This window comes from Pelophylax lessonae (genome assembly GCF_965119305.1).
Source record: "Pelophylax lessonae genome assembly, chromosome: 8".
Classification (NCBI taxonomy): domain Eukaryota; kingdom Metazoa; phylum Chordata; class Amphibia; order Anura; family Ranidae; genus Pelophylax; species Pelophylax lessonae.
This window is the reverse complement of record NC_138775.1, coordinates 280373686-280387990: the sequence shown is the minus strand read 5'-3', so window position 1 is coordinate 280387990 and position 14305 is coordinate 280373686. Positions and strand designations below refer to the sequence as shown.

The window sequence follows — 14305 nt, the reverse complement described above, 5'->3', positions numbered from 1 at the left end:
CACCAAAAAAAAAAAAAAAAGGGGGCTAACAGCTGTAATGGGTATTTAGAAAGAGGACCACGTAATATTTAAAATGCAATGTGAATATTTACCTAGATAAAATTATAAATTTTTACCTTTACCATAACTAAGAAAGCAAGACAATATGAACACAAATAGTATACATTTCTTTGAAACATCCAGTGGGGGCATTTTTAGTCCTGGCATGTATAAAAATATTTTACCCAGAAGCCCATTCTCCTTCTGGAGAGAGTTATCAGCCTGGAATAACAGCACAAAAGGTGCAAACTATCCTCTAATTCCTGAGCTTGGTGGTTATTAGTGGTGGCTGTTCATAAACCAATTGGAGTTCTAATTTAAGATGGAATGTGCAGAGTAGCGGAAACATTTTAAGGGCTCTAAAGTGCTTAGTGTCCTATTATTTTCTGGGAAAAAAAATAATAGCGCAGCTCGAGAGAGGAGATTACACCAATTAGCCAATATAGAGTTGAAAGACAGAATGAAGCCACCATTTTGGTTATTAAATGCATAGTAACCCCCTCTCACTACAGCAGGGGACAAGGGACAATTCACATTCACAACACAAAGGGAGGAAGACTGCGCCAGCCAAGACTGCCAGAAAAGAAAAACAAACATTGTTGGGGTTTACTAGAACTGACCCAATTTAAAAAAAATTTGTACACAAATTTGTAAACATTTTTCCCACTTTATTATGTAAAGAGAACCAGCCATGAATGGGCATAGGCAAGAATCTGAGTATTCAGTCTAAAATTATTAAAACTGTGCAGACGTATTTATGAATTGTTCACATTTGACCCCTTCTTTAAACTTTATACATTTTCACACTTTAGCCTGAGAGTCAGCAGATCAAAGGTTATCTGAAGCCTGACAGTTGCTGTCTTGTCAAGAACTTGAGCTCCCACTGTGCAAGTGGCAAAAAAATTAGGAATTTTGACTCATCCTTCAATTCCTTTAACTTGGAGTACATTACAGGACAAGAGACTTCTATTCATAGACATTGTATTCTATGCAGGCCAGGTTCAGGTGATTGGGCACTGGCAAAAAACTTGCTAGAGACTTTTTTTTAAAGAAAGCAATCAAGTGTATTCAAATACAAAGGGGGGGGGGGGGTTCTGTGTCCAGTACTGTACTCCAAGATAAGAAATTTACAGGTAAGTCAAATTTCCTCTAAACTTAATTGTATGGAACAGGACTTGCATTCATAGACCAAGGGACCTCCCTAATTAATAAACTGAGGGGTAGGCAACAACATAGCAAACAGAACTGCCAACAGCCCCAAAGAGAAAACAAGGGTAAGAACCCAAATGAACACTGAGATGACAGCTTGATGCACCTTGCAGTCAAAGCTCACACCCAGGTGATCGCTTTGCAAATCTTGGATACAGATGCTTGATGCTGAAAAACCCAATAAACACCAACAGCCCTTGTGGAATGAGTTCTGATAAGGAAGAGGAGCTTACTAAGGGCGAAGACCTTGGAATAAAAGGTTGTTTGATCCACCTAGCGATGGTGCAGCAGAAAGCAGAATACCCCCTAAGAGGTATATGTGAACATGGCGGCTAGGTAGCTTATGAGACCCTTGACCACATCCAAGCAGTGTAGGGCATATTTTGGGTCAGGACAGGTGAAGGAAGAACAATGTCCGCAATTCGGTAGAAAGAGGAGACCACCTTTGGTAGAAAGGAAAGTTTTGGTCTCAAAACCACACTGTCCTTGTGAAATATAAGAAAAGGCTCTTTATAAGACAGAGCTGTCAACTCATAAACAAGCCTAGCAGATGTAGCAGTCACCAAGAAGGCAAACTTACAAGGTCTTTCGAAAGTAATGTCTCTAATCGGTTCAAAGTCACGATACCGGGTTGAGACACAGGAAGTCAAATTGAAGGATTTAATTGAGCATCTCCCTGAAGAAAAGTTTTGATTAGGGATTTCAAGGCAAGAGGCTTCTGGACAGCTTGTTGAACCTGGAGGCCAAGATGTTCATATCTGGCTTTCCCCATCTTTGAAATATTTTGGGGCACAGAGACCATACCCCTAGGTCTATGTGTTGTGGCTTAGAAGGTCTGCCTGCCAATTTTCCACTACTCCTTGTAGTAAAAATGTGGATGGCAGAGAGAGCTAGAATGTGAGTTTCCACCCAGGAGAGTATCTGACTTGTTTTACTTAGAGCAGCTTGACTTTTGGTGCTGCAGGATGCATTTGGCCCTTTTGTCCCAGCTCCCTTGAACCTATGATCTGTCATTGCTTAGTGAGGGGAACCCCAATGGGTAACTTGCGAATGGGAGGGGTTTGGAATATAGAAGCCACTATAACCCTAGGTGCTGACTATATCCCTGTGGCTGTGTTTCTGTGGCAAAAGGCAGTAAGAATAGAAAAACGTGCTGTGTGCATTTTCACAGAAATGCGTAAGCTCAGAGGCGTGATGCTAACTGCATCAAACTCCCAAGACTAAATAGGATAAAAAAACGATTTAAAATTTCTTGTGCCAAAAAATGTTGGAGAAAATGGCAGGGGGTACCACCATAAAGTGAGTATCTCACAATTCCTCTGCCTATAAAATTGCATTGTATGCTAAGCACTGCCAGCTGTCTTACCAAGCCAGACCTAGGAACTGGTTCAAAATACAGGGAAACCCTGTTTTACCTTATCCATGACACTAGGCTTACTAAGGGCCCAGACATCACCCATCATTGTGGGTATACCCCCAAAGGGGTTTTCAGGGTCTTGGAACCATAGAGAAATGGACTATGGCCCTTGACCTGAATGGCACCCTGCAGCTAACTACACACATTGCACAACATATGAAGATGAGCGCCCAATACAGGATCCAGTGCTTGAAGCAAACATTAAAGACTGGCCTGGGTACGGATCCCAAGGTAACACGGAAGGATACCATTTTGGAAACTCCTCGATAGCCCAAGGCAGTAAGAAGTCAATTCTTGATAGAAGTATCAGAAGGAAAAAAAATTAAGAATTTAAATTTATTTCGCCAGAGGGGAACAGGTCCATCACCTAAGGACACTAGAAAACAAACTGGAGTCTCATGCAGTGGAAGGGGTTATACAAATGCACACTAGGGGCGGCCCTAGCAAGTTTTTTTATGCCAGTGTCCTATCACCTGAACGTAGCATGCATTTTACCCAGGGTCCATTAGATATACGTCCTGTATTGTACAATTAAGATAAACATACATTTATTCTCCCAATGATTGGATGAGTAAAGTAAATACTTCTTTGTCTTATTTACTAAGCTAAGTATTCCATTAGTAAATCAGCCCCAGTCTTCGAGGTTCAGGTAGTTTTTTGATAGGACAGCAAAGACCAAGTTTCAGGTCACATCTGACTCTCAATTGGAAATGCCACTAAATAAGGGTCAAGCATGAAACTTTCATAAATAAATCAGCACATTTGCACGTAATATTCAGATTCCTATTTTGTTCTCATTAAAATTGAATTACATGATATTTTCTGTACATAAAATATTCTTGCTTGCTGGCACAGTACGGGAGGGTCTATCATTTGTTTTGTTTTTTTCTCTTGACTGAAGTTAAAAATAGAGAGAAATATTCACCAAATCCAACTTACCACAACAGACAAGAGTAAAAAGTGTGGGGAGGAGGGTCAGCAACCGAGGGGACGACAGAGGAAAAAACAGAAATTATTTTCATTAGGGATCGTCCAAAAAAAAAAAGAAATTAAAAATAGAAACAAAAAAAGCAAATGGTAAACTAACAAGGTGAATTTTCGATCATGAATTAACCAGTGAGAGGTGGAAACATACAATGAATGGAAAGTTAATTCATGGCTTGAGGAGAGTAATGGAGGGTGAGCATGCCAGAGAAACAAGCAGAGGAACACGTGGATGCTATTGCACATGCTGGTCCTTATAGTCCCGCAACAGCTGTAGACCCATGGAATCTGGTTTAGGAGTTGGAGGACAGAATAAAGGAATGGGTGTTAGCATGCAAACAGGATGGAATGAAGGTATTAGAAATATCCTCTTCAGGGGTCGATTTAGTGTCAGTCAGAGCCAACCTAAAGTGCAAAGACCCCATCTGCTAACCCTCCCGGCTCTCTTAAACTCCTAATGGGTGATAAAAGCAAAAAAATACTTCTTCAGCAGGAACTGCTAATCCGGGATGCCTCTGTAACTGGTCGCGTGACCAAAAGCCTACGTGGTAGTCATGTTATCTATGCCAAGTCAAAGATCGAGGTTCAGGCAGAGTAGTTGTCTGGCTGATCTTTTCCTTCAGCTGGGATACATTTATAACCTTAAAGAGGCCCTGTCAGGTCTTTAAACAGATAAAAACAGCAGTTCCCGGCAAGAGAAGCAGCAGTTTGTTAACCTTTCTGGCGACCCATGTCTTCTACCTTTCCTCTGTTAAAGCTCTGCATGCCTCTGCAAGCCTCTCCAGGAGTGTCAGGTGCCATGTGCCGTGGTTTCTTCCTCCTTGCCTTATGGGCGTCACCCCACTAATGTAGGGATTGAAGGATAGATTGACAACACCTGGTGGAGGTCACAGGCACCCCGACACTCCCAGAAGTGTTGAACACCCAAAAGACTGATGGATGCGGCAAGGCTGGAAATGAGAGGATAAGGGCTGATACTACCTCCTCTTTGCAAGGAACTGCCACTGGTTTTTGTTTAGTGACCTTAAAAGATAACCTGTCATCAATTTCAAATGGTGCCCTATCACCAACGCAGAAAAAATACACAGATCAGGATTATTAAATTTACTCTGCCAAACAAAGCCTAAAATCTCTAAAATGTTTGAACGGTCATTTACCTGTGAACCCATGCCTATTTTTTTTTAACTTTGGGCAAAATTGACTAGTAAATACAGAATAGGAAAGGCTGCTTACCTGTGTGCATATAGTGTGTTTAGATGACCAGAACGCTAATGCTCCACATCCTACTTCATGGCTATGAAGTTCTACCTGAGAACTTCTGAGAACGTTCAAAATATCACCAGCTGCTGCAGTCCATGTGATCTGAGCCAAGGGTAGTCCTGACCCAAATTCAGTGATAAATTGTATAGCAGCTGAGAATCAGAGGTGCAAGAGATTAAAACTTCAGAACAGGGACTTATGGGGGTCCCATTTATGCCAAATTATGGGTGATTTTTGTATTTCAAAGAGCCACAATGAATTGTGTAGGGTGTTCCCAGCAAACTGCTTCATTCAATGATACTTTGGATGGCTTTGCATATAGGAAAGCTTAGAAAACATTGGACACAATCTGAATGGTCAACAAAGTATTGTCTGTTTATAGTTTCCTGATTTTCATCACTCCATGGGAAGGGGGTCATGGTGAACCAAGGTTCCCTCTGTGCAATGTCCAGGGGGGTCATAATTATATAGGCATAGGTTGCGGACAATAATAACAAGTCCAACATATTTTAAGGACTTTCAGACAGTGCATCCAAAAAAACAAGCAGACACAGGTAAACAGCCTCTTGAAAGTTAACCTATGATGTGTCCCACAAGCAAGTACAAGTGTTACTCTACAAATGTATCCCTGCATTCCAGTGGAACCTCTACACCAGGGATCCTAAAACTACAGCCCTCCAGCTGTTGCGGAACAACTACACATCCCATGAGGCATTTTAAAAATCTGACATGCACAGACGTGACTAGGCATGATGGGAATTGTAGTTCCTGAACAACTTAGGGGCCATAGTTTGAAGAACCCCGTCTACAAAAAAGCTCAACCTTTCCCTAAGGTGATATATAGGCCCTACCATTCAACTTGTTAGGAAGCAGTAGTTCTGCCATTTGAAGGCTAAATGATGGAGGAATGTGTTAGAGCCAGGAGGGGACCAGGAAAAGTTAAAGTCCTGCCTGTCTACAGCCTGAGCCTAGGATCAAAGGGGCTCTAAGGCAGTGGTCCTCAACTCCGGTCCTCAGGGCCCACTAACAGGCCAGATTTTAGGTATTACCTTGGGGAGATGCAGACTAGAGTACTGCAATCACTGAGCAGAAAATTATATCACCTGGGATGTATTTCAGTTATCTTGCAAACCTGGCCTGTTAGTGGGCCCTGAGGCCCAGGGTTGAGGACCAAGGCTCTAAGGGACTAATTTTTAGACTTGACTACTTGAAGGAACCACAATGTGCTGCACATCAGCACCGTTGTTAGGTTCAAATGTAACTGTAGCCAAAACATTTAATATGTTGGCTGCCTTACCCCGATAGATCAATCTCCCTTCACTTCCTGTCACACAGACACAAAGTAAGCTGAGATCTATCCAGATTGAGGCAAAATCCCTTCGAAGACTAGGGAACACGTGTCCCTAGTGGAAGATTTCCTTTCTCCCCCTGTTCCTGACAGCTGCTTGATCTCCTATAACTATATTTTGGTACCAAATGTTCACAGGACAAATAGAGGGGTTGAATCTTCCAAATGTGGACCCCAACATGGGTTATTACTCCACTCAAAACAAATAAGTTTTAGCTATACATAAAGTTTAGGTACTTTTTTTATGCCAGGACAGGTTCACTTTAATATAATGCCTTGCCTACAATTTAGAGGGAAATAAAACACTAGAAAACTTGGTTTAATGAAACGCAGACAACATGCGTTAGCAACAATGCCACCTTCATGCAGAGGGATTGAGAAAAACAAAGACGATAGCCTTGCAAAGTTCATCTGTTTTTATTTGTAAAGGGATTCTCCATGGACCTACAGACTTTCTTCCTCCAATGGAATGGCTTCCTGAAAAAATGGATATACCCGCTTCATGGGCCTCTCTATGGTGCTGATGTCAGTGTGCCTCACTATGATGTCAGATGAGTGAACCTATCGCTATCCAACTTACTCCCTCCACACAATCCTACTGGCTAATGAATAGGATAGACATTCTTACTAGCCAATGGTAATGTGTAAGAGGCAGCAAAACAAAGTGCTAAAACTATGTCCCGTCAGGTTGGCCTGACATTTGGGTAGAATGGGAGCAATGAATGTTGCAGTTTATATCCATCAGCATCCTTTTTTTCCCATTTTTAAAGGCCAAGTTGACCTTATGACTAAAATTGCCCATACAGACAAAGAGCCCCGTAAAGCACTGTGCCTTTTTTGTGTGCAAAATACAGTGTATTGCGAATATCAAGAAAGGTGGCTTTGAAAAGGTGCCACATCCAGAAAACAAAAAAATACAGACAAGAAGTACTTTTATGGATAATTGATGGACTTTAAAGGCACAATATGAGACATACAAAATTAAATAAAAAATTATATTTTATTATAAGCATTTTAAAAGCTTGTGTATAAAAGATTTGAAGTAGCCAACCACAGTAGTATATCCTCTATACATTATATATATTGTTTCCCCTTAAATAATGCAGGACATCAATGACCATTAGCAAGGGTGGTATAACAATAATCTGTATAGTCCAGATGATCTCGTCCAGCTTGCAATGGTCAGAGGGTCTTGTGCAGCTTGCATCGGTCAACCTAACTATACAGATTATTGTTCTACCACCTTTGCTGAAGGCCATTGATGTCCTGCATTATTTAGAAGGAAACTACATATATATATATATATATATATATATATATATATATATATATATATATATATATATATAGAGAGAGAGAGAGAGAGAGAGAGAGAATATACTCCTCTAGTTGACTATTTCAAAGTATTTATACACAAGCTTTTAAAAGGTTTATAATAAAATATTATTTTCTATAATAATTTGTATGTATCATGCTGTGCCTTTAAAGTCCATCAATTACCCGTACAAGTACTTCTTGTCTGTATTTTCTAAGTGTATTGTGAATAACTTCGCCTCTGTTTACACCCCAAAGCCTGCCTGTCAAATTCCCATATTGTTTTACTTTGCTTGTTCATAATAGGTTCCAGGACACAGCAGACCTTAGGTGCTTGTTCTCAGCATTACAGTAGCAATCTTCTCATTCACAAGTGGTGCATACACAGTGTGCGCTCTCTTTCCCTAACCCATGAATGCTAAGCTGTTGGAGAGCACTCACTGAGCATGCACTGCTTATGAAAAAGCAAAGCGCGTTGTCGTGATGGTTGAAATGAGTGTCCAAGTTCTGCTGTGTCCCAAAAGCTATTAGCTATTGAAGGTAAACCATATAGGAGTATAACAGGCTGGTTTCAGGAATGTCAGCAGAAGCCTACAGGTGTGCCAATCATATTAGTTGGTTTTGTGCGTGATCCTTCTACTCCCACTGGCCCGCAAAGCCCCATCTTTTTCTATCCCTTTGTAGGGTAAGGGCCTATCCACACGGTACCCTTTGTTTGTGTCAATCATATTATGCTGTATTTTGCAAAATGGCAATTGTAATATACTGTGCATTTGAGGGGGAAAGTGCATATTTTATATTTCCTTATTTAAAGTTGTCTAGTTGTCTCGCAATATCTAAGAAAGCCTCCAATATCCTGGTAACTTTAGCTAACTTCCTACCAAAGGAATGTCATTACAAAGTGACCAGGTTCTTAAAGGGTTATTTTGCTTTCAAGGGGAGTTGGCCGTGGGTTGGCCATTCCTTACACACAATTCCTATATACTACAGTGTCGTATCAGAGCTGCTATCATGCATGCGTCTGTGATCATCTGCCACGCCACGCAAACGGGTGAGACTCCGTGGCGAAACAGCATCTTTAGTTAAGTATCCTTGTTATATTTTCTAATATTATTATCTGTATCTGTCATTACTTAATCAAATGTTATACTTATAAGTATTTGTGTGATCTCTCTTTGCACATAGGGAATACAACATCATAAAGGTAATCACATGACCGTGATAAAATAACACTGTAATATACAGGGGCCCCTTTTTAATCACAAGGTGGACTATTGCCTTCAAAGTTTTGTGCACTTTAAAAATCCAAAATACACTAAAACCTTTGTTACGGGATCAGCTATTGATTTTCCTCAGAGAGAATATTCCCAGGCCAGAAAGCAGAATTATATCACACTATGAACATTGGTTGTCCGTTTTGTACCACCAGTGATTCCCTCTAAATCGACCCCTTGCCCTGGGGCTGAGAGTGGAGAAAGATATTGATGAAAGAGACAGTTTGGTTGGGATGATGAGGAATGTGAAAGTCACTGGTCTGTATTAGTGTAATGTGTATGGTTTACATGCACTATCTGGAACTTTCTCCACTGTTACCGTGATCGCAGGAATCCCTGAATGGAGTGTTTAGGTTAATGGATTCAGGTCACAGCAAACAGCAAAACACAAGACCCACCGCTAGCGTGTGTGGGCCCAGCAGGACTCACACCATTAGTGTTCTTTACTGACTGCAGTGATACCTACCTCCCAGCCAGTACTCTGTATAACAAGAAGATAAAAAAAAAAAGTCACCGGAAAAAAGATTTTAGAATTCGTACAAACACTCACTCAATGCTGACACAGGCAACCACTGGCTCCAAAACTGGGCTGAAAACTCAAGCCCCATGAGGCTTACTCTTTGTACCAGCCTGGGAGGTCACTGGTGGCCTATATATGATTCAACTGGGATCTTCAGATGACTTATAACATCAGATTACTTACTTGCAGATGTCCACATTCAAAAAGAGAGAAACAAACATGCTTAATGTGACGGTTGATAACATCAAAGTAGAACTGTTCTAGTTTTGGAATCTTTGTCAGGTTTTTATTGCTGAAGAAGTCAAGGATTGGAGCGCAAAGTCCAAAAACAATATATTCTGATAATCAGTTGAGAGTAAATGTGTTTCGGGTGTGCCTCTTCATCATTGCTCGAGAATGAGAAGCAACCATCAGTTGCTGATAAACATGCTCAAAGACTGCCGGTCATAATAACGTGAACCCCAAAACGTAAGTCCACCATCAAAAACCTTCTAGCCATCTTCGAGCCCTGATAAAAGGTTTACCTTTGGAAACACCAAAGTAATTAACTATTCATACAGATTCCACTTATTCATTTTATAAGAATTGACTTGTATTTGGACTTCAATATTTTGACTGGATAAGAAAAAAAATTAATTTGGGGCTTCTTTTGTTGTGGGAGAGCGGCCAGACGGGTGTCAAAACACTGTTACATTGCCACTTTTTTCACACCATCACAATTAATTCAATATAGCTCTTGGGATTCAGTGCCAACCATCTAACCCTTTTGATGTTTTTATTGCTGTTCCTGGTCCTCAGGAGCAGCAGGCATGGTTTTCCATGGAGCACCTGCTTCAATGAAAAAGGAAGGGTGAAGGTGAATTTCACATATAGTGGGAGGTGCCTATATATTTCTTGCTGTTTCTCTAAGACAGGAAGTGAAGGAAAATTTCTTTCAGCAATAAAAAACCTGACAGAGGTTTTAACTCTATAATGTTTTGGTTCAGATAGAGTTTCATGTAAAATCTGAACCCCCTGTACAGATATTGAACACTGTTAAAAAATATGTGGTGCCTATTGCTCTACTTTGGGTTTATTTTCAATTTGAAGTCCATTGCCACTACCGGTAGTAAATACAAAATTTACATTGGTGTCAATGACTAGCACAAGGTGTCATAGCCTTTCCAGATCTTGTCTGTATCAAGCTTGACATGTTTTAAGCATGTTCAGGACATCATCCATGATGACAAAAGGTAATAGGGTTTTCCTTATTGGGTCAGGGTACCGTTCCCACATATGGGGCTCTTGGCTACTAGGGGGAGATAACAAAAAACATCAACGCTAACATTACACATCATGTTCCTGATGGCCAGACCCAAGGAGGAGGTTGGCTTTTATAGTGATGGTGTTGAGAATATGGAATATGGAGAATGCAGAATAGAATTTAATCAAGATACATACAGTAGCTATGTAGAGTAACGCCAGGCATAGGTCCTCATCTTCAGTGTCTTGGTTTAAAGTGGACAACAGAACTTTGAGAACCTCTGCTCATCCTTTTAAGGAGGCTTAAAAAGAAACTCTGAAGGCCCTAAAATCTCATAGCATTATAGAAGGTACTAACAGATGTCTTCCGGTACCTGCTGGCTAGTGAAGGTTTAAGACAGCCAATGCCATGGCTCAAAAGATTGCTAGCAAGCTCCTGGGATTGCTCCAGCTTTGTCTCAGTGAACTTATTACATTTCAAAGCTATTGGTTGGATTTAATCTTTAGTCAAACTTATGTTCCCCCAACACTCGTTATTTATTTATTTTAACAGAAGTAGAAAGTGTCCTCATTACCTGGTGGACAATCTTGCTGAACGCTTCCTGCAGTTTACCGTGAATTGTACACAGCTTCTTGGCTTCTCGGTTGGCTTCGTGTATTGGAATTAGGACTTTGTAAACGTCATTCACGGCCTCGTACATGCCGCCCTTAAAGACAAAAATGGATAAAAGGTACGATCAAGACTGGAACATTTTCTAAATGAGCACAGGAAAAAAATCCAGCCACTTTAACCACCTGCTGACTGCTCACAGTGAATATATTACGAGCAGGCGGCAGGTGAAGGCTCGGCAACGTACAGTGCTGTGAAAAAGTATTTGCCCCCTTCCTGATTCCTTTCTCGGCATGATTGGTTTCTTTTTGAGATATTTTAGCGTGCTTCACTTCATCAGATAGCTTCTTATTTAAGTGATTTCTTGATTCAACAGGTATGGCAGTAATTAGGCCTGGGTGTGGCAAGTGAAATTTAACTTAATCATAATTAAGTGTGACAAATATGGATAAAAAAATATATACATATCTATAAATATATCTATATCTATAAATATATCTATATCTATAAATATATCTATATATATCTATATATATATATATATATATATATATATATATATATATATATATATATATATATATATATATATATACAGTGGGTACGGAAAGTATTCAGACTCCCTTAAATTTTTCACTCTTTGTTATATTGCAGCCATTTGCTAAAATCATTTAAGTTCATTCTTCTTCCTCATGAATGTACACATAGCACCCCATACTGACAGAAAAACACAGAATTGTTGACATTGTTGCAGATTTATTAAAAAAGAAAAACTGAAATATCACATGGTCCTAAGTATTCAGACCCTTTGCTGTGACACTCATATATTTAACTCAGGTGCTTTCCATTTCTTCTGATCATCCTTGAGATGGTTCTACACCTTCATTTGAGTCCAGCTGTGTTTGATTATACTGATTGGACTTGATTAGGAAAGCCACACACCTGTCTACATAAGACCTTCCAGATCACAATGCATGTCAGAGCAAGTGAGAATCATGAGGTCAAAGGAACTGCCTGAAGAGCTCAGAGACAGAATTGTGGCAAGGCACAGATCTGGCCAAGGTTACAAAAAGATTTCTGCTGCACTTAAGGTTCCTAAGAGCACAGTGGCCTCCATAATCCTCAAATGGAAGACGTTTGGGACGACCAGAACCCTTCCTAGAGCTGGCCGTCCGGCCAAACTGAGCTATCGGGGGAGAAGAGCCTTGGTGAGAGAGGTAAAGAAGAACCCAAAGATCACTGTGGCTGAGCTCCAGAGATGCAGTCAGGAGATGGGAGAAAGTTGTAGAAAGTCAACCATCACTGCAGCCCTCCACCAGTCGGGGCTTTATGGCAGAGTGGCCCGACGGAAGCCTCTCCTCAGTGTAAGACACATGAAAGCCCGCATGGAGTTTGCTAAAAAAAACACCTGAAGGACTCCAAGATGGTGAGAAATAAGATTCTCTGGTCTGATGAGACCAAAATAGAACTTTTTGGCCTTAATTCTAAGCGGTATGTGTGGAGAAAACCAGGCACTGCTCATCACCTGTCCAATACAGTCCCAACAGTGAAGCATTGTGGTGGCAGCATCATGCTGTGGGGGTGTTTTTCAGCTGCAGGGACAGGACGACTGGTTGCAATCGAGGGAAAGATGAATGCGGCCAAGTACAGGGATATCCTGGACAAAAACCTTCTCCAGAGTGCTCTGGACCTCAGACTGGGCCGAAGGTTTACCTTCCAACAAGACAATGACCCTAAGCACACAGCTAAAATAACGAAGAAGTGGCTTCACAACAACTCCGTGACTGTTCTTGAATGGCCCAGCCAGAGCCCTGACTTAAACCCAATTGAGCATCTCTGGAGAGACCTAAAAATGGCTGTCCACCAACGTTTACCATCCAACCTGACAGAACTGGAGAGGATCTGCAAGGAGGAATGGCAGAGGATCCCCAAATCCAGGTGTGAAAGACTTGTTGCATCTTTCCCAAAAAGACTCCTGGCTGTATTAGATCAAAAGGGGGCTTCTACTAAATACTGAGCAAAGGGTCTGAATACTTAGGACTATGTGATATTTCAGTTTTTCTTTTTTAATAAATCTGCAACAATGTCAACAATTCTGTGTTTTTCTGTCAGTATGGGGTGCTATGTGTACATTCATGAGGAAGAAGAATGAACTTAAATGATTTTAGCAAATGGCTGCAATATAACAAAGAGTGAAAAATTTAAGGGGGTCTGAATACTTTCCGTACCCACTGTATATATGATATACATCTTCCAATTCTAGAGCGTTCATGTACAGTGCTGTAAAAAAAGTATTTGTCCCTTCTTGTTTATATATATATATGTGTATATATATATATATATATATATATATATATGTATATATATATATATATATATAAACAAGAAGGGGCAAATACCTTTTTTACAGCACTGTACATGAACGCTCCGGAATTGGACACAGCACGAGATTGGCAGCTAATTTCAGCCAATATTTTTGTATAAAACCTGCTGATTGGCTTCGACCAATCACAGAACAGGACTCTGTGTACAGAGAACAGCGACCTGGCTGTTTCTTCTCCCTGAAACGCAGGGAGAAAAAAACAGCCAGATCAATAAATAAAATAAGCACACAGACTTACTAGGCACAAAGTTAACCCTCTCCCAGCCAGTGTCATTAGTACAGTGTACAGTACCATCACTGATCGCTGTATCGGTGTCACTAACGATGTCAGTCAGTTGACTGTAAGCGCCAGATGGTCCGCCACACTGTAAGTCGCTGTTAACTGCAATTATAGTATAGCGTCTATAGCTGCATATATATACAATTAGTTTAAACTTATTGGGATTTTTTTTTTCTTTTTACCAAATACATGTAGCAGAATATATTTTGGCTGAAATTTTTGAAGAAATTTGATTTTTTGATTTCTTTATTGGATATTTTTTATAACTGACAGATGAAAATATCTTTTTTTTTGTTCTTTTACAATTTTTATAATAAAAAAAAATAAAAAACCCAGTGGTGATGAAATACCACCAAAAGAAATCGCTATTTGTGTGAAAAAATTATAAAAATTGAATTTGAGTACAGCGTTGCATGACCGTGCTA

General features: G+C 40.3%; 1 protein-coding gene across 5 annotated transcripts in view; it reads right to left on the bottom strand.

Moving 5' to 3' along the window:
• The window catches only part of DOCK7 (dedicator of cytokinesis 7), a 329839-nt gene that overhangs the window by 29511 nt on the left and 286023 nt on the right, over positions 1 to 14305 (bottom strand). For 3 of the 5 annotated variants that reach the window (XM_082265167.1, XM_082265169.1, XM_082265170.1), the window contains 2 exons: positions 11183 to 11314; positions 9312 to 9326 (listed from right to left, as the gene is read on the bottom strand). In XM_082265167.1, the coding sequence (XP_082121293.1) occupies positions 9312 to 9326; positions 11183 to 11314 (147 nt within the window). The remainder of the gene's footprint in view (positions 1 to 9311; positions 9327 to 11182; positions 11315 to 14305) is intronic. The other 2 variants (XM_082265168.1, XM_082265171.1) reach the window with 1 other exon arrangement.